This window comes from Sus scrofa, chromosome 7, assembly GCF_054392235.1.
Source record: "Sus scrofa isolate SSC_HxYL_T2T_F1_AM1 chromosome 7, Sscrofa_HxYL_maternal_Yorkshire_Landrace_v2.0, whole genome shotgun sequence".
Lineage (NCBI taxonomy): Eukaryota > Metazoa > Chordata > Mammalia > Artiodactyla > Suidae > Sus > Sus scrofa.
Window position 1 is genome coordinate 23,685,994 of NC_139389.1, and position 24,414 is coordinate 23,710,407.

The 24,414-nt window shown below is 39.0% G+C and overlaps 3 protein-coding genes across 3 annotated transcripts; 2 read left to right on the forward strand and 1 right to left on the reverse strand.

Moving 5' to 3' along the window:
* The first annotated feature begins 293 nt into the window (after positions 1–293).
* On the forward strand, positions 294–1,311 carry LOC146401353 (olfactory receptor 2J3-like). The gene has a single exon (XM_084970343.1). It carries the CDS (start codon positions 373–375, stop codon positions 1,309–1,311), a length of 939 nt encoding a protein of 312 aa, XP_084826469.1. The 5' UTR covers positions 294–372.
* Positions 1,312–7,165: 5,854 nt separating this feature from the next.
* LOC110258288 (olfactory receptor 2J3-like) lies at positions 7,166–12,438 on the forward strand. Its single transcript, XM_084970473.1, has 4 exons — positions 7,166–7,183; positions 11,560–11,806; positions 11,892–12,007; positions 12,139–12,438. The coding sequence occupies exons 1-4, from the start codon at positions 7,166–7,168 to the stop codon at positions 12,436–12,438; spliced, it is 681 nt and encodes a 226-aa protein (XP_084826599.1).
* A 2,208-nt stretch (positions 12,439–14,646) lies between these two features.
* On the reverse strand, positions 14,647–15,585 carry LOC110258291 (olfactory receptor 2B11-like). The gene has a single exon (XM_021081458.2). The coding sequence runs from the start codon at positions 15,583–15,585 to the stop codon at positions 14,647–14,649; it is 939 nt and encodes a 312-aa protein (XP_020937117.2).
* Between the last annotated feature and the right edge of the window lie 8,829 nt (positions 15,586–24,414).

Here is a 24,414-nt window from a genome sequence, read left to right on the forward strand (position 1 = left end):
GAGATATTTCTTTCTGTGTAATCACAAAATTGGAAATAATCTGAACATTACGGAAAGGAGGATAAAGATTTTCTTTTTGTAAAAAAAGGGGTTTTTTTAATGAAAAGATATGGGATATCTTTAATCATTTATCCAAATGCTAACTTATGGATGCACAAAGGAACTCATTAGCTTGAGAAGTTATTGATTGTATCTACAACAGGGCAAATGTCTGAATGAAACTTCAAAACAAAACCATAAAAATCCTACTGTCATATTGCAGTATTTGGAAATGGCATAGATTTTTTCCCCAATCAGTTTTCAGGGGTTTGACAATGAGTGGGGCATCCTTCAGTTTATGTGCTTCTTTCCTCAGGTATTGGAAAAAAATGAATGATGAAGGAAAAAAATGCAAGTTCTGAAGATTACTTTATTCTACTGGGTTTTTCTAATTGGCCTCACCCTGAGTTAATTCTCTTTGTAGTTATTTTGATGTTCTACTTGATGACATTGATAGGCAACTTGTTCATCATTATCTTGTCATACTTGGACTCCCATCTCCACACTCCCATGTACTTCTTCCTCTCAAACCTGTCTTTTCTGGATCTCTGCTATACCACCAGCTCCATCCCCCAGTTGCTGATCAACCTCTTGGGCCCAGAGAAAAACATTTCTTATGTCGGGTGCATGATTCAACTCTATTTTGTTCTTGCAATGGGAACTGCTGAGTGTGTGCTACTGGTGGTGATGTCCTATGACCGTTATGCAGCTGTATGTAGACCCTTGCATTACACTGTCCTCATGCACCCTCGTTTCTGCCATCTGTTGGCTGTGGCTTCTTGGGCAAGTGGCTTTACCACCTCAGCACTTCACTCCTCATTTACCTCCTGGGTACCCCTGTGTGGACATCATCAGGTGGATCATTTCTTCTGTGAAGTTCCAGCACTGCTGCGACTGTCTTGTGTTGATACCCGTGCTAATGAGCTGACCCTCATGGCGTTGAGCTCCATTTTTGTGATCATACCACTTATTCTCATTCTCAGCTCCTATGGTGCCATTGCCCAGGCTGTGCTGAGGATGCAGTCAACAGCTGGACTTCAGAAAGTCTTTGGGACATGTGGAGCCCATCTTCTGGTTGTATCCCTGTTTTTCATTCCAGTCATGTGCATATATCTCCAGCCCCCATCAAGAGGTTCTCAAGATCAAGGAAAGTTCATTGCCCTCTTTTATACTGTTGTCACACCTAGCCTCAACCCTCTAATCTATACCTTGAGAAACAAAGATATAAAGGGGGCAGTTAAAAGATTAATGGGGTGGGAGAGGGAGATGTGATGGATCACCTGTTTAGCAGCTTTTGTTTGAAGAGTATTATCTATCTTGGAGGGTTCTTCTGGTCCTTTGAGACTTTTTTTTTTGTCTTTCCTATGGCCGCACCTGCAGCACATGGAGATTCCCAGGCTAGGGGTCCAAATGGAGCTGCAGTTGCCAGCCTACACCAGAGCCACAGCAACGTGGGATCCAAACCATGTCTGCGACCCACACCACAGCACACGGTGATGCCAGATCCTTAACCCACTGAACAAGGCCAGGGATCAAATCCGCAATCTCATGGTTCCTAGTCGGATTTGTTAACCACTGAGTCACGATGGGAACTCTGAGACTTATTTTTGATCTATAACCCAGCAAGTTTAGAAGAAAAGTTCTGCTCCAAATTTGTTGTTCTTTTAAATAAAAGAATTAACCAATTGGTTAACCAATTAACCAATTGGTTAATTCTGGACTATTATCTAGAGATAAACTTTTTGATGTGTACCACTTTAATCTATTCAATATTTAGTGTCTATAGAAATTAGTCAGTGGGTTTTAAAATCAATACACTAATTTATAGAGCAAATATTAGTAACTATTGAAAGAGAGGGGCATACAGCAAAGACTTCGGCTAATGGAGTTTTTGGTCATTAATAGCCATTACATTTACCTAAATGGTAAAAATTTTTTGGCTGGAACACACTTTTTCCAAGATACTACATTACATGAGTGTTTTGTTCTGTGGGTCCATATATATATATATTATAAAGAATTGCCTGTTCTAAATGGTTCATTCATTCATCCATTCCTTTATTTATCTACTTATTCATTCGTTCATTCATTCAATTCATTGGCTAAATATCTTCTAGATTGTTGGCTTGGTAACATAGATGAATTTTTCCTGAATAGAACTCACTTTCTAGTGGTGGAAATGACAGTGTTAAGATAGAAAATGAAGTATCTGTATAGGACTTAGTTTCCAATGGGCACAATGCTAATAAATTAATGTATCTTTAAAAAAATCTAAAGCAAAAGAAGTTTGGCCAAAACCTTGAAAATAAATACCAGATGGTAATTTCTGCAGGAAGGTAATCTCATTACATGAAATAAAACCAAACAAACAGAACAAGTTTAATTTCCTTTAGTTGAGTTAGTTAATGACAAGGATATCGTTTAAATTTAAGGTACCTTAAAGCTTTTCTTTTTAAATATCATTAGTCTTTGATGTGTAGCATGAGCTTTTTTTTTTTAATGTAAAACAGAAAATTGGACCATATTTTTTAAAGTTACCATTCCTTATGGTAGATAATGACCAAAAAAATCACAGCTATGAGAGATTCTCAATTAATACAGCAGATATAGGCTTCTCTTCTCCCTCAACTTTTTCAAGGTAGTTAGAAGTATATGGATAGTGGGAACAATTTCTAACATTGTGATTTATAGACTGCTAATTCATGAGAACTTGTAAACTGGGAACAATCATGTTAAATAATGTTAGAGGATCAAATATCTGAAGCAGTTAATACCAGGCTCTGAAAACAACTTGATTCATCTAATGGATGTCTTAAAAACTTACCCATTTTTATACATGGATGTCTTCTTCTTATTGAATTCTAAGTGGCATTTACATATTCTTGACTCAAGTCCTATGTCAGATAAATGTTTTATAAATATCTTCTTCCAGTCTGTGGTATGCTTTTATTTTCTAATAGTGTCTTTCAAAGAGCAAGTTTTTAACTTTAATGAAATATGCATTGTTTCTACAAAAAAGCATACTGGCATTTTGATTGTGGTTGCATTGAATTTGTATACCAATTTGGAAAGAGCTGACATCTTGGTGATATTGAGTCTTCTGATTTAGGAACCCAGTATATATCTCTATTTATTTACATCTTTTTAGTTTCTCTCAGAAGGATTGATGTTTTTATTATACAGATTTTGTACCTATTTGGCAAAATTCATCCCTAAGTATTTAATGTTTTCGAATGCCATTGTGAATGACATAGAAGTACAATTGATCTTTGCATATTGACCTTGTATCCTGTGACTGCTAAATACGCATTTTATTTCTGGTAGACTTTTAATAGATTTTTAAAGATTTTCTGAGTACATGATCATGTCATTCATAAATAAGGACTTTTATTTCTCTCTCTCCAACTGTTATTTCTTTTATATTGCTATGTTACTCTGTTGCACTGGCTGTGATTTCCAGCTTAATGTTGAATGGAAGAACTGGGAGCCAAAATGCTTGCCCTAATCTTAAGGGGAAAGTATTGTCTTTTACTAATAAGTATATTAGCTATGCGTTATCTGTGTCCTCTACCAGGTTTAGGAAGTTGCATTTTTTTCTTGCTTTTCTGAGGTTTATCATGCAAGGGTATGAAAATTCTGTCCAACACTTTTTCTGCATTTTGTGAGATGAGCTGATAGCCTTTCTTCTTTATTCAATTAATACAGTAAATTTCATTGGTTAATTTTCGTAACTTAAAATAACCTTGTCTCCTGAGGGAAAAAAACCTCTTGATATAATATATTGTTCTTTTAAGGCCATTCTGGACTTCATTTGCTAATCTTTTTTTGGTAAGAGTTTTAGTGTCTATAATCATGAGCAATATTAAACAGTATTTTTCTTTTCTTGTGATGTATGTGTCTAGTTTCTGTACCAACTTAATGCTGGATTTATTACATGACTTGGGGAATATTCCCTTCTCTATTTTCTGAAAGAGTTTGTTTAGCATTGGCATTACTTCTTCTTAAATGTTCAATATAATACTCTTGTGGATATATAAGTCCATAGTTCTTTTTGTGGGACCATTTTAGATTAAAACTTCAATTACTTTCATTGTTATAAAAGTATTAAGATTTTTCTGTTTCTTTAAGAATCTGTTTTGATTATTTGTATCTTTCAAAGAATCTACTGATTTCACCTTTGTCATCAACTTTATTATTCATAATATTCCATTATTGTCCTCTTAATGTTTGTAGGATTCCTACTGACCTCCATTTTATTTCTGATCTAGTAGTTTGTATCTCCCACACTTTTGTGTGAATCAGTCTAGATAGAGATTTGTCAGTTTCATATTTTATTTTCAATAACTTTGTATTTCACAGATCTACTTTTATATTTACCATTCCCTTTCCTTTGCTAAATTTTAGTTTAACATCATCTTCCTTTTTTAGCCTTTTAAGGTAAAAGCTTCTGTCATTGATATTAGATCATTTCCCTTTGTTTAAAATAAGCATTTAAATCTATACACTTTTCTTTAAGCACTGATTTAGCTGCATCTCACATATTTTGACATTTTCTATTTTAATTTTCACTTTGTTTCAAAGACTTTTTTTTTTTGTCTTTTTGCTATTTCTTTGGGGCCGCTACCACGGCATATGGAGGGTCCCAGGCTAGGGGTCAAATCGGAACTGTAGCCACCGGCCTACGCCAGGGTCACAGCAATGCGGGATCCGCGCCGCGTCTGCAACCTACACCACAGCTCACGGCAACGCCGGATCCTTAACCCACTGAGCAAGGGCAGGGACCGAGCCCGCAACCTCATGGTTCCTAGTCGGATTTGTTAACCACTGCGCCACGACGGGAACTCCTCAAAGACTTTCTAATTTCCTTTGTGATTTCTTTGACTGAAGGGAGTGGCACAGTTGGTGTTATCATAAAAGAATGACAAAAAACAGATATGAGAAAATAAAGATTCTAGTAAAAGTGATAATTTCCTATAAATCTATAAATATTTGACTATTGTACATCATTTCTATTTTCTATGTAGCTTTTGTGTTGTTCACACAAGTTTAAAGAATTTGTTTTTTCTGAGGTTTTTTTGTTTCTCCCTTATCTGAGTTACAGTTGTCTGTCTTTTCATTTTTATAGGTTTTTGGTGTGGTGCCCTTTTTGCAGATAATACAGTTTTAACTTCTCTTATTTCTGTGTCTGCCTCCCTTGTGGCTGAAGTTGGTCCAGGGGCTTGCTCTAGGCTTCCTGATGGGAGGGATAGGTGCCTGCCCACTGGTGGATAGGGCTGCGCACCAGCTGGATAGGGCTTTGTCCCTGGGTGAGATTAGACGTGGCTGTGTGCCTGGGCTCTTTAGGCAGCCTGTTTACTGATGGGTGGGCTGTGATCCCACTTGGATTGTTGTTTGGCCTGGGGCTTCTCAGCGCTGATGGGTGGGGTCAGGTTTTCCCAAAATGGCCACCTCCAGAGAAACACATGCTGATGGATATTCCCAAAAGGTTTGCTTCCAATGTCCTTCCCCACAATGAGCCACAGTCACCCCCTGTTTTCCCGGGAGATCCTCCAAGAACTGCAGTCAGGTCTGACCCATATTCCTATGGAGCCTTTGCTTTGCCCTGGGACCCAGTGCACATGAAAGTCTGTGTGAGTCTTTCAAGAACAGGGTCTCCATTTCCCCCAGTCCCACGGAGCTCCTGCGCACAGGCCCCACTGGCCTTCAATGCCAGATGCTCCAGGGGCTCTTTCTCCCAGTGCCTGATCCCTAGGCCTAGGGATTTGATGTGGGGCTCAGAACTCTCACTCCTGTAGGTGAGTCTCTGTGATACAGTTACTTTCCAGTCTGTGGGCTTCCCACCTGGGAGGTGTGGGGTTGTTTATATCATGTAATCGCCCCTCCTACTTCTTGATATGGCCTCCTATTTGTCTTCTGGAGTAGGATATCTTTTTGAAAGTTTCCAGTCCATTTGGTTGAAGGTTGTTATGCATTTGGTTTTAATTTTGTTGTTTTTAGGAGAGAAGTTGAACTCCAGTCCTTCTATTTGGCCATCTTAATCTCATCTGCAAAATAAGTCTTTTCTTGAAGTGTTTGATTCAAATATTCCATTCCTTGGGTTGTCGTTGGATCATCCTGGGCAATGATTAGTCTCCTTGCTTGCAGCTGGCTGCTATAGCTGCAGGTAGATGACATGACGTGTGGAGTTGTATCCCCAACCCCAGGGGTGGGAGCCAGGCTGCCAGGGAAAACTAAAGAATTTGTCTTGAGAGTGGAAAATTCTAGTGTACAGTAAAGGCAAGTTTGTAACACGTGCAGGTCATTGTAATCTCCAGAACTAGAAGGCCTTATTGATCAATGGGTGATTTAGAGTCTTGGAAGAAGGCATGGGGGACAAACAGCTTAGGAATACTATGCTATTGTATATTCCTTGTGATAAGCAACTCATTACTTGCCCCAATAAGGGCCTTTTTGATTTGTCAGTACCAGAACCATCTTTATTATATTAGATCTGGGAATATATATATATATGTATATACATATATATATATTATATGGACTTAAAAAATAATTCTCAAAATAGACACAACCTTCTTAAGCTTTATCTTCACAGACATCCTTGTTTCTCAAGGTATTGGTGAAGGTATTGACACTGAAGGTGGCAATTACACAGAAGAGAGTAAGGAACTTGCCCTCGTTTTAGCAATAAAATTTTGTTTGCTGGAGAGATATTTATACCTATAATCTGATATATTGCTGTCTGTATGTCTGTCTATCTATCTATCTATCTATCTATCTATCTATCTATCTATCTATCTATCATTCATCATCATCATCCCATCATCACCTAACTTGGGGTAGCATAGGAGAAATACATGATCAGGAAATACAGATGTTGAAGGTTTTCTTTTCTCCAGCTCCTGAGTTAGTTAAAAACCTACAGGCTTATGTATCTACACTAGTACTATATTGAACATTTAAGAAGAAGTAATACCAATGCTAAACAAGGTTAAGGTCAAGTTATCACATGCAATGTACCTATGAGAGATGAGAGAATGAGACACCCAATGATAAGGGTTGTGAAGACAAAAGCCTTAAGGGTCATAGTGTCTACACAGTAGTGCAGCATCTGGACCTTGGGTCCAATATGACCATTACCAAATTTGTAAGTACATGATGCCATTTAGTACAAGGTTTTCCAGACTGCAGCTTACTTGTCATATGTCTTGACAGCCAGGTGAATACATTTCACCTTTTCCAGTGCTTGATGGCAAACCTAGATAGGTTATGACCTTTACCTGCACCCCAGATACAACTATATAACATTGAGTGAATGGAGCCTATGGTAAGACACACTTCTAGTAATGAAAAGGTGACTCCCTGACACAACATTGGTTTGAGGAACTGAAAATTTAGAGTTGAAAGCAAGAAAATATTTATATTTCCCAGGAGAGGAAACAGATAAAATGTGAGGGAAATCATGAAAAGAATTAGCTCTAGAGCAGAATAGTCAGAGAAACCTACCAAAATACAGATTTCTAAAGATCTGATATTGTTCCTTTTCTTTTCTCATAGCCTTGTTTTACCTCTTGGGAAGATAGTGAGTGTTGGTGAAAAGGACATGATTGACAACTCCAAAATGAAATGCTCTTAGGGGAGAAGTGCACATTTGAGTAGAAGTCTTAGCAATGAGACATTAAACAGATATGAGATTGGAGATGCACACATTTTTGGGGATGATTATTATGGGTCTTGACTGTGAATACTTACTAACATTGTATGTCTTTTTATTTTGTCAGGTATACGAAAGTGATTTCCAAAATCTGAGTATGTACAAGGGGAAGTAAGCTCAATATTTTTCCTTCTTTCCTTTCTGTAATTGGGGGAGTTTCAAATCTTTCATTTTTCCACTCATATTTAACCCAAGAGATATTTCCCTACATGCCACTGACATTCTGACTTTTATCTTTGGATCAGGGAAAACCAAGATCACTTTAAACAAATGATTAATTCTTGTAAACTTGCCCTTGTGGGATCTAGTCAACCTGTGAACCCAATAAGCTTCTAAATGACCAGGCAATACCTTAGAATACAAATGATAGGGTTATTTTTGATATATCCTTATAATTTGATCTATTCTTTCAAATCTTATGTATTAACATTTGTCTCGATTAGATGAGAATGAACAGCTTCTTCTGGCATTTTGATAACCTAGGCCCTGTTCTACCCCAACCTCAGTGGTATCATCATATTATAAGTCACTGGTGTGTTCTCACTCTTGAAGTGTTTATTTTTTCCTAAAGGCTTATGAAGATGAAAAGAATGGGAAAATAAATAAATCATATTTAATAATAAACAAATACCAGTGTCTAGAACTCTACTCCACTTGAAGCTCTGTCCATGATAATTTAATAGTTTATAATCTATTCTAATTCACACCCTTCTCAAATAAAATACTCAATTTACCAGAATCCTACAGAGATTAATTAATGTCATTTCTCCCTTTTAATCCTCCACGCATGATTTGTGCCTTATGGTCTATGATAATCTGACAAAATGTTTTGCATTGGTTTCATATCACTGAGAATGAGTATGGACTCTGAAAATTACCTAAAATCAGCATATATATTTCTTTTTCTTCTTTTTTAAGCACTGTGGAAAATGTTTATATCTTTTTCTTATTGAATGCTTACAACAGTCAAGACCACAGAAACATAAAGACTGTTTTCTGGTACTTCTCTTAAACAGAAAGCAAAATACCCAAATGCTCTCTTAAAATCATACTTTTAAAAATGATATCACTTATATGTGCAATCTAAAGTATGGCACAAATGAACTTATTAAAAAAACTGAAACAGACTCGGAGACTTAGAGAACAGACTTGTGGTGGCCCAGGGGATGGGCTAGGAGTTTGGGATTAGTAGATGCAAACTATTACATTTAGAGTGGATAAGTGATGAGGTCCTACTGTGTAGCACAGGGAACTAAATTATAAATCAACTATAATATAATATAATCTCATTATAAAATATAATTTTCAAACTCAGATTTTCTTTCTATAGATGGACTATATTAACCAGAAACAATATAAAAATTTAAAAATATTCATTAATTTATAAACTCATCATATAATTTTTTTTGTTACAGCAACAAGTCAATTATTGGATATAGTCTTAATTTCATTTTTTATATACTATAGCAAAACTTGATAAGACAGCAAGGGAAATTATTCATAAAATATTTTGGAAATTTTAAATAGTTACGTTAAGTTTTCAGAGTTTTGGTGGTTACCTTCTGGGTTATAGTTTGAATGGTATTCAAAGATTATTTTCAATATTTTGCATGGCTAAACGTGGCCTTGAATTTTAGAGATGTTAGGCAGAGACAATGAACTCTAATTAATAGTAAAAATGTACAATTTAGTTTTTAATGTATCCCACTTTTCAAATGTCTCATGCTTCTCTACTCTCCCACTTAACACCACCCCTAACAAGTTATTCCTCAAATGTGTCCCTTAGCATGATGAGGAATTGGGGAAGAAATTTTAGGACAACCTGTTCCCTTCCCTACAAAGACAGCTTGGAGCATGTTCATCAGTGAAGGTTGGTCTATGGAGTCATTGTTTGCTTTGGGCAACAGTGTATCATGTTGAAGGTATTCCTGAGACCCTGTTGTAACCAGGAAAACTCCTTGAAGGGCATTACTTATCGCTTTGGGATTTACCTTCCCAATGGCCCCAGTCAAGGAAAGCATGTCCCATTATTCTTTTGTTTCCATAAAACTCCATTTGCTCTAGGAGAAGGGGTCTGTCCCCCTAGACACTAAATGCTCTAATGCTCTTCCAGCTAAAACCAGGTCTTTTAGTAGACTCAGAATTCTCTGTTGTGTAGCATGATAACCATAGTAATTTTCGGACTCTGCTTTCCTAGTGTGATGTGGTAGGTTAGACTCTATGGTACATCCAGCCATCCCTTTATGTTGGTGATGTGAAAGAGATGAAAGCCAGAGATCAGGTTGGTCCCTACATAAAGCGGCATCGATTGGGCAAATAGAGGGAGTATGATCAGACACAGAAAGGACAGAAGTGAAAGGAGTTGTAGTTGTTTGAGTGTTACTCAAGTGGTAATTTAAGAGTATTAAAGGACTAACCTAAGAGTAAAGTAAGCTGATTAGTGATATGGGGATGGGAAGGGGAAACTCATATCACCACTCTTTCCTCCATCATGTCGTATTTTTTTTTTTTCGGTCTTTTTGCTATTTCTTTGGGCCGCACCCGTGGCATATGGAGGTTCCCAGGCTAGGGGTCGAATTGGTGCTGTAGCCACTGGCCTACGCCAGAGCCACAGCAACGCATTATCTGAGCCACGTCTGCGACCTACACCACAGCTCACGGCAACGCCGGATCGTTAACCCACTGAGCAAGGGCAGGCACCAAACCCGCAACCTCATGGTTCCTAGTCGGATTCGTTAACCACTGCGCCACGATGGGAACTCCCATCATGTCGTATTTTTAAAAACCGAGATATTTCATTCCACAGTCTGTGAAAACAGTCTTTGATGAGGTCTTTATTTCTCACTCCCTGGTAAAAATAAATTTAACCATAAAGTTCCTATCTTTACTTACATCTGGTAGTTTTATTTTTTTTGTCTCTTATCTCATATCCCTTCTAAATTCTTTAAGAATGCTGAAGGATGGTTCATGCAACAGATCAGTATATCCCAAGCTGTACTTTTTGTTTGGTTTTGTTTTTTGTTTTTTTTAGGACCACATCTGAGGCACATGGAAGTTCCCAGGGTTAGAGGTTGAATCGGAGCTGTAGCTGCCGGGCTACACCACAGTCACAGCAATGTGGGATCCGAGCTGCATCTGTGACCTACACCACAGCTCACGGCAAGGCTGAATCCTTGACCAACTGAGTGAGGCCAGGGATTGAATCTACATCCTCATGGATACTTGTTGGGTTTGTTACCTGCTGAACTACAATGAGAACTCTGAATTTGATATTTTTGTGAGGGCAGGCCAGCTCTTTTGCCCAACTTGTCTCAGTGTGGGTTTGTCTCATATTTCTTCATTTTAAAAGTCAGGCTGTGCATTTTTGGCAGGAATATGACTGAAGTGACATTGTGTCCTGTTTAGAGCAACATGTCAGTAGTCACATACTGTTGGTTTATCTCAACATTGGCGACGTTAATATTGATTACTTGGCTATGGTGATGTCCACCAGGATTTCCTCTGGTAAAGCCTACTACTTTTCATTTTGCAATTAACAAGTAATTTGTGGGGAGATATTTTATTTTTATTTGATTTTTATTTTTAGCTGTGCCTGTAGCATGCTGAAGTTACATATTTCTGGGCTCTCTTTTCTGTTCCATGAACCTATATGTCTGTTTTTGATAATACCATGCTGTTTTGATGACCATGGCTTTGTAGCATAATCTAAAATCTGAGAGGGTTATACTTGTAGCTGTGTTCTTTTTTCTCAAAATTGCTTTGGCAGTTGTATTTCCATTTATCTTGAGTCTGTGTAATTCTTTTGTCAGGTAAAAGGAGTGAATGATGATGGAAAAACTCAATGCAACTTCTGGAGGCTACTAGGTTTTTCCAATTGGCCTCGTGTGGAAGTAGTACTCTTTGTGGTTGTCTTGATGTTTTACTTAATGACATTGACAGGCAACCTGTTCGTCATTATCTTATCATACCTGGACTCCCATCTGCACACTCCCATGTACTTCTTCCTCTCAAACCTGTCTTTTCTGGATCTCTACCAGCTTCATCCCCCAGTTGCTGGTCAACCTCTGGGGCCCAGGAAAAGCCATGTCTTATGTAGGTTGCATGACTCAACTTTACTTTTCCCTTGCACTGGCATCCACAGGATGTGTGCTACTGGTGGTGATGTCCTATGACCGTTATGCAGCTGTATGTAGACCCTTGCATTACACTGTCCTCATGCACCCTCGTTTCTGCCATCTGTTGGCTGTGGCTTCTTGGGTAAGTGGCTTCACCAACTCAGCACTTCATTCCTCATTTACCGCCTGGGTACCCCTCTGTGGACATGGCCAAGTGGACCATTTCTTCTGTGAAGTTCCAGCACTGCTGCGACTGTCTTGTGTTGATACAAGACAGCTAATGAGCTGGCCCTCATGGTCACGAGCTCCGTTTTTGTTCTCATACCTCTCATCCTCATTCTCAGCTCCTCTGGTGCGATTGCCCGTGCTGTGCTGAGGATGCAGTCAACAGCTGGACTTCAGAAAGTCTTTGGGTCATGTGGAGCCCGTCTTATGGTTGTGTCCCTGTTTCTCATTCCAGGAATGTTTATATATCTCCAGCCCCCATCAGGAGGTTCTCAAGATCAAGGAGAGTTCATTGCCCTTTTTTATACTGTTGTCCCACCTAGCCTCAACCCTCTAATCTACACTTGAGAAACAAAGAGGTAAGAGGGGCAGTAAAGAGCTTAATGGGGTGAGAGTAAGCCTGTGTACTTGGGACATGAATAGAATAATATCATATGATACCAGTGACCTCCAGTCCCACGTTTGTAAAACAAAGAATACAGTATGTGATGCTGAGGCCAATAAAAGAGCATAAAACACCTGTATCTGGCCTGGAAGCCAGAGCTAGTGTCTGTGATTATCTGATGACACATCTGTGACTGCACTGCTGAGATACACTCAGAAGAGATAACTGAGCATGTGTTTAGGGAATATGCTGCACAGGAATGGGTATGAGGGGACGTGAACAAAGACTGGAGCCATCTGTCTGTGTTATTCAATCCATGATAGGTTGCATGAGCTTTGGTGTAGGTTGCAGACGTGGCTCGGATCCCACGTTGCTGTGGCTCTGGTGTAGGCCGGTGGCTACAGCTCCGATTTGACCTCTAGCCTGGGAACCTCCATATGCCGTGGGAGTGGCCCAAGAAATGGCAAAAAGACACACACACACACAAATTAGATACGGGTCACAGTTGGTTCTTGTTTGGAAGAACATGCCATTCTCCAACCAATAGTTTGCTTAGATTTTGATTGTACCAGAATGCATGCCAGAAAAGTTCCAATGATTCTCGTTTTTCTTACCTGTTAATTTCTTCACTACACAACACTGTTGATTTCTCATCATATTGATTCAGTATCAAGTAACAAAAAAATCCTTTATTTGCTTAAAAACATAACTAATTTTTCGATGAAGTTTTAGGTTGAGTATGAATCCTAGAACTAAGTTTATTTTTGTAACTAAGGTACCTTTCCCTTTTAATGATACAGATTCTGAGCATCAGAGAGCTACTTGTGTTGCTTGAAGTAATCAAGTTGCTTTCCATTCTAGAAATATCAATTGTTTCTTTCTCATAATGATTCTTGCACTGTTTCAGAAGGCATTCCTGGCTGTTTCCATCATGTGCCAAATGTTTACATGTTGTGGTTCGTTATTATATTACTAATTTTCTCTTACTGATTCAGAAGGTTCATGCTTATGATCTTTAAAAGAAATGTTAAGAAACTTATGCACATATTTTGTCCACCTATTTAATTTATTTTAATATTTAAGAATATATTTTAAGGTTTTTAGGTAAATATTCAAACCCTGTATACTTTTTTTGTTAAACAAGACCCACAATGAGTTTTTAAGGAAGCAGTAGCATCTCCATAAGTTGAGGCTGATAGTCTCATGAGACTCCTGGTTGGTCTAAGGTTTATTTATTTATTTATTTATTTGAATTTATTACATTTATTGTTGTACAATGATCATCCCAATCCATTTTTATAGGATTTCCATCCCATGACCCCAGTGCATCCTCCCATCCCCCAAACTGTCTCCTTTGGAAACCATACGTTTTTCAAAGTCTGCGAGTCAGTATCTGCTCTGCAAAGAAGTTCACTGTGTCCTTTTTTCAGATACCACATGTCAGTGAAAGCATTTGATGTTGGTGTCTGATTGTCTGACTGACTTCACTTAGCATGATAATTTCTAGGTCCGTCCATGTTGCTAAAAATGCCAGTATTTCGTTCCTTAATGGCCGAGTAACATTCCATTGTGTATATGTACCACATCTTCTTGATCCACTCCTCTGTTGAGGGGCATTTAGGTTGTTTCCATGTCTTGGGTATTGACAAGAGTGCTGCAATGGACATTGGGAGGACATGTGTCTTTTTGAGTCATGGTTTTCCCTGGATAGATGCCCAGTGGTCTAAGGTTTAGAGTGTCTCACTCTGAATGCCCAGTGGCAGCGTGCTGCCCTCTTAGACATGGCCAATCTTGCAGAAAGTGGTGAAATATTTCTTAAGGGACACTGTCATAGGAAATCCACTGATGAATAGTTGCCATGATGACTAGCTTGAACGAATGGGTTTATATTATTACTTTATTCACTTCTTAACACCATTAGAATTTTAGTGTGTGCCACCAGAATAGAACTCTTTTTAATACATTTCCACAAACAGTGCCCTTATGGGTGCATTATTAGCCAAGTGTCCCCTTGGTCTAAGAGCATTAGAAAGAACATGAGAAGTAGGACATAGTTTGCAAGAAGACCCTGTGCCATGATCTGGGGAAGTATGAGACAAGAATGATTTGTCAGAGAAACTCCTATATACCTACTCACTTGTTAAAGAATGTCATTTGATGTCTGCGAACTATCACTTGGAAGTGAAAACGCTCCTCACCAGGTTGCCCCATGCACCCTTTACATCCTTGTTCCTCAGAGTGTAGATGAAAGGGTTGAGTGTAGGAGTCACCACTCCATAGAAGAGAGCCATGAACTTGGGCTGGTCCCTAGAGATGGAGGAAGGTGGCTGAAAGTACATGCTAATGCCTGGACCAAAAAGGAAGAAAACTACAATGAGATGGGAGGAACATGTGCCAAAGGCTTTTTTTCTTCCCTCTGAAGATTTAATCTTAAATACAGCATGTCCAATAGAAGCATAGGAAGCAAGAATGAAGCATAGTGGCACAGCTAACATGAAAATGCAAACCACAGAGAGTGTGAGCTCATTGGAGCCCTTCTCACCACAGGCTGCCTTTATCAGAACAGGAATCTCACATATCAAGTGATCCAGTGTGTTGTGACCACACAGTGGTAAGTGTAATGTGACAGTGGCCTCTGAGACAGCGTAGGTCATTCCACCCAGCCACACAGTGGCCACCAGGAGGATACAGGTGCACCGATTCATGATGAGGGTGTAGTGCAGAGGCTTGCAGATGGCCACGTAGCGATCAAAAGACATAATAGCCAAAAGCAGACTTTCTGTGCCTCCCATTATGTGGAAGAAATAAAGCTGAATGGCACAGCCCAGATAGCTGATTGTCTTCTCAGATCCTCCCAGGTGAAACAGCATCTGAGGGACAATGCTTGTGGTGTAGCACATGTCCAGAAAGGAGAGGTTGGTGAGGAAGAAATACATGGGGCTGTGCAGACGGGAGTCTAAGGTGGACACCAGAATGATGGCTATGTTTCCCACCATGGCCATGGGGTATGTTAGAAGCAGAATAATGAACAGAGGAAGCTCTAGCCAGGGACGATCCGCAAAGCCAAGTAGAATAAACTCTTCTGGATGGCTTTTGTTAATTCGTTCCATTATCTGCAGTTTGCTTCCCCTGTATCAGAGCAGTGGCAGGAAAGGTAGAAAGATTTTTGGAAATGACAAACACAATTGTGTATAGTGGGACTATATGCACACAATTAAGCATCCATTCGTAGAAGATTGGGTGCAGTCACTTGGGTGGGTGGGGGAGGATAATTAAAAGATGTGACACCAGGGGACTTAATTTCTCCTCATGACCCTACAGCATAAAGACAGCTACCTTAAGCAAGTAACCGAACCTTTCTGAAATGGAATCTACTACTCTGTGTGATAAAGATGACAATAAGCATGTCCTTGGGCTCTGGTAAGGATTGAATGCCAAGCAGAAGTGACTGTGTTTCAGATGCTCCAAAGTAATGCTTTTTTATCCCTTGGTTTGCAGAAATACCAGCTAAGTTTATTGGTTCCTACCTTCAGGTGCCCGATAAATAGATGTGGCTGGGTCTTAGGAATCAGATAGGTCTTTTTCAGAATCCCTGCTGCAAGGCCTTACTGAAATGTTAAGAAGAGTGAAAGGGTGGAGTTAGCTCTAGCACAAGGAGGAGGTGGAGAGAACCTAGCCCTAGCCCTTAGTTATCATCTAGATAGGCTTGTGCAGATGCAGGTTGAATTATTATATCATCCCCATGGGGACTAAGAAGGCTTTTACAATTTAAATCCATCTTGGTCATTTAGAATTGAGCAAGAAACGTAAACCCTTAGATGACAGCTTGCTGAAGTATAAACTGAGAGACTTTAGGTATAAATATGTTTCCCCCAACTCAAACATTTGTTGTTGGATGTCCATTTTCTTGCATAACTACTTTGTTGAAACCAGGCCATTGATTGTTCATGTCAGAATTTATTATCTATCTTGTAGGAGTTTTTCTTTATCCTGGGGGCTTATCTTGTTTTTAGGTAAGGCCTTGGCCTGTTATCAACAGCTTACTTACTTATATGTAGCTACAAATATGACATTTATGTCCAGGGAACTGGAACAGGAGGAAAGCATTTCCACTGAGGACCAGAGAGTCATTGGTTTAGAGGCAACTGATTACATTTTAGGCTGGGAAAGCACAGTTTTCACATACTCTGTTTCTCTGAGTCCTCAAGGCCATTGTGTGAGGTGTCACATAGAACGCCCCTGGGCTAAGATATTATTTTGATTCCAAAAGAACCCTAGGTCTGTTGTGCACAGTGAGATAATATCATAATAATTCCAGCTAATCCTTAATGAGCCTTGTGTGCCAAACACTACAGTAAACCTTTCAGACCCATGAATCATCTAGTACCTATTCCCAAACGTTATGACAAAGGAAATGTTAGTATCTGAATTGTAAGATACTGTTAATCATTCATCCCAGTTGTCTGCTAATGACTAGGGAGAATCTAAAGATCAAAAAGCCATGAATCCCTTAAATGAGGTATTGAGATGGTGAGACTATAAATCCAGTTTTCAGGGTTCCGTAGATGTATAGCTAAGCTCTAAAATTCTATGCTCGAACTCTGCTCTTTTCCATGTCATTCTCCTGGTGTTTCATTACTTTCAATTCTCTGATATCATGACATTTTGTCCAATTTTTGATCTACTTCCAATAATATTCCATCAGGACATCAGGGCCTCTTTATCTCTGAATTTTTTTTCCTTTTGTCCTTGCCCCTAGGCATGCAGACATTCAGAGATCAAAGCTGAGCCACAGCAGTGCCCTAAGCCACAGGAGTGACAATGCTGGATTCTTAGCAGATAGGCCTCCAGGGAGCTCCTGTCTGTGAATATTTAAAGTCCCTTGTCTCTCCATCTCCACTAAGGTTTTTCATTCTAGCGTATCCTTTTTTTTTTTTTTTTTTTTTTTCCACACCCATTGCATGTGGAACTTCCCAGGCCAGGGATTCAACCCATACTGCAGTTTTGGCCTTTGCCACATCTGCAGCAATGTGGGATCCTGAAGCTGCTGTGCCACAAGGGAACTTCTCTAGTGTATCTTTTTGTACATCATTTTTCATCACACAGCGTATTATTTATATTGACAGAGACTTTTAAGTTATGTGTAGGAAAATGTTATAGAAGAAAGGAGAGGTTTTTATCTGACTTCAAAATGTCTGGATAAAACAGGTGGATGGGTCAACACATCAGATTTCTACTGCATATTTTAAAAGTTGACATGATTGGATGAAGGCTACACATTTCATTCAGGTATTTAATACCTTTCAGGAATAGTGTTTATTCAAATTTACATGCTTTTAAGATGGGTTTAAGTGATAGACTGAGAGACTCTGATTACAAAGAAAAATCCATTGCTTTCTATAGGCACCAAACTAGTTATTTCCAAAGTTTAGAGAAGACTTCCAGAAATGAAATGCTGTCTGGTTTCCCTGTGTATATTTGGTACTCTGATGTACACACATTCCAACCTTCCCTAAGAAGGTTTTTTTTTTTTTTTTTTTTTTTTTTTTGTCTTTTTGCTATTTCTTCGGCCGCTCCCGTGGCATATGGAGGTTCCCAGGCTAGGGGTTGAATCGGAGCTGTAGCTGCCGGCCTACACCAGAGCCGCAGCAACGTGGGATCTGAGCCGCATCTGCAACCTACACAACAGCTCACGGCTACACCGGATCGTTAACTCACTGAGCAAGGGCAGGGACCGAACCCGCAACCTCATGGTTCCTAGTCTGATTCGTTAACCACTGCGCCACGACGGGAACTCCTAAGAAAGGGTAGTTGTTAAAACAAGTATCTTTTTACTTACTTTATGTTGATAACTATAGTTTAAGCAAATGGAATTATAAAGGAACACATTTGAATTTTTCCAACTGGCCTAGGACAGAGAAATCTGTAGTACACAGATGAATATTTAAGAATGATATTCAGAAGTGTGTATTCCATTCGACACAATGCTGCCCCAAAGAAGAAAGCCCATATTAGGAAGACGACAGTAGGTAATATCAAGAGTGCTTTGCATGTGTGCAGTCTATTATATCCCGGAGACTCTTGGGCATTATTTTCAGACAGCCCGTTAATGCTTATCCCAGATGAGTTAGCAGACAAATTCCTTTGGGACAGAGTTCTCCATGGAAATGCTTCTGGTGTACAATTAGTTATCTACTGAATTGAGGTTGTTACATATGTTTTAGAATAAACTCATTTGATTTCTCAAAACACTGGAAACTGGTTTTACTTGATTATTTTATTCACTTATTATCTTTGTAATGTTTCTTTTATTGGCAATGCTTTTTTAAATTGAAGCATCATTGACATCCAACAATACATTATTTTTCAGGTGTAGAGTGTAATGCTTTGACCTTCATATACATTGCTAAATGATCACAGTACATTAACCATCAGTCGCTATACAAAGTTACAATTTTTTCTTTGTGCAGAGATCTTTAAGACTTATTTTCTTAGCGGTTTTTCAGATCTGCAATAGTGACTGTATCACATCAAACCTGTACCACAGAAGTGACCTGAACCACTGCAGTGACAATGCCAGATCCTTAACCTGCCACCTCACAAGGGAACTCCAGGGTTCTCTGTTTTGTTACATGGATCTATGTGTCTGTTTTTGCTTGTTTGTTTTTAGGGCCACACCTATGGCATATGGAAGTTCCCAGGCTAGGGGTTGAATCGGAGCTGCAACTGCTGGCTTATGCCACAGCCGTAGCACTGCTGGATCTGAGCTGTGTCTGCGACCTATACCACAGCTCTCGGCAGTGCCCCTGAGTGAGGCCAGGGATTGAACCCACATCCTCATGGATACTAAGTCAGGCGTGTTACTGCTGATCCACAATGGGAACTCCTATGTGTCTGTTTTTATGCCAGTATCATAGTGTTTTGTTTACGACTGCTTTGTAGTATAGATTGAAATCAGGGAGCGTGATGCCTCTGGCTTTGCCCTTAAGATTCATTTGGCTATTCAGGATATTTTGTGTTTCATACAAAGATTTAAAATTACTCATTCTAGTTCTGTGAAAAATGCCACTGGAATTTGATAGGGATTTCATTGAATCTGTAATTGCTTTGGGTAATATTGATATTTAATTCTTGCAGCTCATGAGAGTGGAATATATTTTCATTTATTTGTGTGTTCTTTAGTTTCTTTTGTCAGTGTCTTATAGTTTTCAGTGGACCGGTCTTTCTTCATTTCTAGGTATTTTATTCTTTTTGAGGCAATTGTATATGGGATTCTTTATTTCTGTTTCTGATCATTGTTGGACAATAATTTTATTTATTTATTTATTTATTTATTTATTTATTTTTTTGTCTTTTGTCTTTTTGGTTGTTGTTGTTGTTATTGTTGCTATTTCTTGGGCCGCTCCCGCGGCATATGGAGGTTCCCAGGCTAGGGGTCAAATCGGAGCTGTAGCCACCGGCCTACGCCAGAGCCACAGCAACGCGGGATCCGAGCCGCGTCTGCAACCTACACCACAGCTCACGGCAACGCCGGATCGTTAACCCACTGAGCAAGGGCAGGGACCGAACCCGCAACCTCATGGTTCCTAGTCGGATTCGTTAACCACTGCGCCACGACGGGAACTCCTGGACAATAATTTTAAATAGGGTTCATTTAGACCAAAGCTAGTTTGAGTAAAAGGATGTGGAGACATTCACGTGAATTTCTTGCATATCTTATTTTGTTCACCTTGTAGAATATCTCCAATAAGATATAATATTTCTGGCCGTACCTAATAAATAAAGGGACACAAAAATAAGTTGAAGAGAGAAGAGAAAACCGGAAGTGGTCTTTCTGGGAGGAGGAATAAAATGACATTAAAAATCCTTTAAAATATTTAATGATTTTCAGAGTTCCCGTCTTGGCTCAGCAGAAACGAATCTGCCTAGCATCCATGAGGATGCAGGTTCAATCCCTGGCCTCGCTCAGTGGGTTAAGAATCTGGCGTTGCCGTGAGTTGTGGCATAGGCCATCAGCTACAGCTCTGATTCGACCCCTAGGCTGGGCTGGGAATCTCCATATGCCGTGGGTGCGGCCCTAAAATAAAAAGACAAAAATAAATAAATATTAAAAAAAATTTAATGATTATCTGATATGAAGACTGATAGCTTCTCTCTCTTTCTCACACACACAAACCCATAACATCCCACATAATAATAGTCCGATTTGTATATGAACATTAAGATTTAAAAGTTACACATACAATCCATGAGTGCATTATTCGAAAAGCAAATTCAAATGTACTGAATAACAGGTACAAATAGATATGTCTCCCTTTGAACATCCTCTTTCCATGGCCCATAATCTCACTATCTTTTCCCTAAAGTAAACTACTAGTATCATATGATGTGTATTGTTCCACTTTACAAGTGTGATGGATATTCGCTGAGAATATCCACTTGCATAAGAGAAATGCAAATCAAAACTACCATGAGATATCACCTCACATCAGTCAGAATGGCCATCATTAATAAATCCACAAATAACAAGTGCTGGAGGGGCTGTGGAGAAAAGGGAACCCTCCTGCACTGTTGGTGGGAATGTCAACTGGTACAGCCACTATGGAGAACAGTTTGGAGATACCTTAGAAATCTATACATAGAACTTCCACATGACCCTGCAATCCCACTCTTGGACATCTATCCAGACAAAACTCTACTTAAAAGAGACACATACACCCGCATGTTCATTGCAGCACTATTCACAATAGCCAAGACATGGAAACAACCCAAATGTCCATCGACAGAGGATTGGATTCGGAAGATGTGGTATCTATACACAATGGAATACTACTCAGCCATAAAAAAGAATGACATCATGCCATTTGCAGCAACATGGATGGAACTAGAGACTCTCATCCTGAGTGAAATGAGCCAGAAAGACAAAGACAAATACCATATGATATCACTTATAACTGGAATCTAACATCCAGCACAAATGAACATCTCCTCAGAAAAGAAAATCATGGACTTGGAGAAGAGACTTGTGGCTGCCTGATGGGAGGGGGAGGGAGTGGGAGGGATCGGGAGCTTGGGCTTATCAGACACAACTTAGAATAGATTTACAAGGAGATCCTGCTGAATAGCATTGAGAACTTTGTCTAGATACTCATGTTGCAACAGAACAAAGGGTGGGGGAAAAAATGTAATTGTAATGTATACATGTAAGGATAACCTGACCCCCTTGCTGTACAGTGGGAAAAACAAAACAAAACAAAACAAAAAAAAACAAGTGTGATGGATATTTTTCACTGTCTTTCCTCCCTCGCCCAGATCCACTCTTTATCCCACTATGTATGTTGAACTCTATGCTCTACTCAAAAGACTGAATCAAAGGAGTCCTTGATATATGGCTTCTGTCTGGATTCAGCCAATGGGGGTCACGAGTTGAGGATTAGAGAAAGTGAGAACAGCTAGTTTGGTTTATTTTCCCTTGGCTCCCTCTCAGCTGGGACACATGAGATGGCCTATATTGCTCAAGCAAAAGTCATAGCTCTTGGAGATAGCTGTGTATTACGGTTTCTTTTTTTCTGGTTTCCAGTACCACTTCCCCACTTTGTTGCTTCAGGCCTTGGGTGTGTGACAGACGTCCATTGTGGCTAGTTCCAGGGTAGTGCATGTACAGTACCCATATAGACACCCCTTGTAGGGGTTCTAAATCCTTCTCACACCTTTGATCAATATTTCCTTTTTTCAGCTTCCCTCATTTTCCCAGGTGGGTGTGCCATCTATTATATCTGATATAACTCTCCATTTACAAACAGACCAGCATCATTCCATGCTTCAGAACTTTTGAATTGCCATTTCTTCTACCTAAAATGCTCTTCTCTTGACTTCATCATGGCTAGCTCCTTCCTGTCTTTCAGTTTTGAGCTTAAACACCCCTTCTAAGAAGGGATACCCAATGTGAATTTACTTCTTAGTCTCTCTATCGCATAATCTTTTAAGTTTCATCGAAAGATTATTTTCCAAGTTATTTTACATTCTGATTCCCACTGAAAGATGTAAATTTTATGACAATAGTAACTAAAAAATTACAATGGAGTCATCTTATACATATTATTATGTCACTTGATTTTTACACACACAGACTTTCTCATGGTGGAGAAATTGACAAACCGATACTTAAAACATTTTTCTTTTCTTTTCTTTCTTTCTTTCTTTTTTTTTTTTTTTTTTGTCTTTTCTACGGCTGCACCCGCGGCACATGGAGGTTCCCAGGCTAGGTGTCTAATTGGAGCTATTGCTGCCAGCCTACACCACAGCCGTGGCAACGCCGGATGCCTAACCCACTGAGCAAGGCCAGGAATCAAACCTGCAACCTCATGGTTCCTAGTCAGATTCGTTAACCACTGAGCCACGACGGGAACTCCCATTTTTCTTTTTTCTACAAAATGCTATCTGATATACTTTTGCTGCATTTTCTATGTTTTGGCATGTTGTTTCTGTTTTGATTATTCTCAAAGTATTTGGTTATTTCCCTTGTAATTTCCTTTGATTTATTATTTAGAAGTACATTGTTTAATTTCTACATGCCCATATGTTTGTCAATATTTTTGTTACTTATTCTAAGTTCATTCAGTCATGTTTAGAGGATATACTTTCAGTCATTTTAATTTTTTTAAGGGCTGCATCTATGGCATATGGAAATCTCCAGGCTAGGGATCGAATCAGAGCTGCAGCTGCCATCCTACCTACAGCCACAGCAACCCGGAATCCAAGCTGCATCTGTGACCTACACCACAGCTCACAGCAATGCCAGATCCTTAACCGGGTGAGCGAGGCCAAGGATGGAACCCGCATCCTCATGGATTCTAGTTGAGTTTGGTACCACTGAGCCACTACGGGAACTCCCCTTTCAGTCATTTTAAATTTATTGTGAGTTGTTTCATGGCCTAATGATCTATTCTGTAGAATGTTCCTTATGCAATGAGAAATATATCTATTCTGCTTTTTTTGAATGAAGTGCTCCATATATGTTAGTTTTGTTTACCTTGTTTGGCTCTCTCTTTCCTTGCTGATATTCTGTCTAATTTTTCCATCCATTATTTTAAGTGGGGTACTGAAGTGCAACAGTTATTGTGGAATTAACCATTTCTCCAATTAGTTCTGTTACTTTTTATGTTATGTACTTGGGCAATCTTTTGTTGGATGCATCCGTGTTTGTTAGATCTTCTTGATGGATAGACTAAATTTATCATCATAATTTTTTTGACCATAGTAACAATTTTTGTCTTTATGTCTATATTCTCTGATATCCACATAGCTGTTAGTGCTATCTTTTTTTGCTTTTTTAAGATTATTTTTTGAAGTATAGTTGTTTTAGAATATTAGAAGGAGTTTCAAGTGTACAGTATAGTGATTCACTACTTTTACAGATTATACTCTATTAAAATTGTTGCAAGATAATGGCTGTAATTCCATGTGTTAGACAATAAAACCTGGTTTCTTATCTATTTTGTAGTAGTTTGTATCCATTAATCTCATACTCTTCTCTTGCCCCTCCCCTCTTCCCTCTTTTCATTGGGAGCCACTAGTTTGTTGTCTATGTTTGTGAATCTGTTTCTGTCTTGCTATACGCATTGATTTGTTTAATTTTTTAGATTCCACATATAAGTGATGAGAAGAAGTGTGTGTAAATGTGTCACATCAATGTGTCTTCTTTATCCCCTTCATCCATTCAACTGTTCATGGATACTACGTTTGCTGTCATTTCTGGGCTATTGTAAATAATGCTGCTCTGAACATTAGGGTGCCTGTATCTTTTCAAATTCGTGTCTTTGTTTTCTTTCAGTATCTACCCCGAAATGGAATTGCTGGATCATGTGGTAGTTCTGTTTTTAACTTTTTGAGACATCTCCATAATGTTTTCCGTAGTGGCTGTACCAATATATAGTCCT

Excerpts from the sequence above, each read along its gene's own strand:
- LOC146401353 (XM_084970343.1), top strand. The coding sequence starts at position 373 with ATGATGAAGGAAAAAAATGCAAGTTCTGAAGATTACTTTATTCTACTG.
- LOC110258288 (XM_084970473.1), top strand. Across the intron at positions 11,807-11,891 it reads GCTTCATCCCCCAGTTGCTG|GATGTGTGCTACTGGTGGTG; the intron begins GTCAACCTCTGG and ends TGGCATCCACAG. Across the intron at positions 12,008-12,138 it reads TGTTGGCTGTGGCTTCTTGG|ACAGCTAATGAGCTGGCCCT; the intron begins GTAAGTGGCTTC and ends TGTTGATACAAG.
- LOC110258291 (XM_021081458.2), bottom strand. The coding sequence starts at position 15,585 with ATGGAACGAATTAACAAAAGCCATCCAGAAGAGTTTATTCTACTTGGC.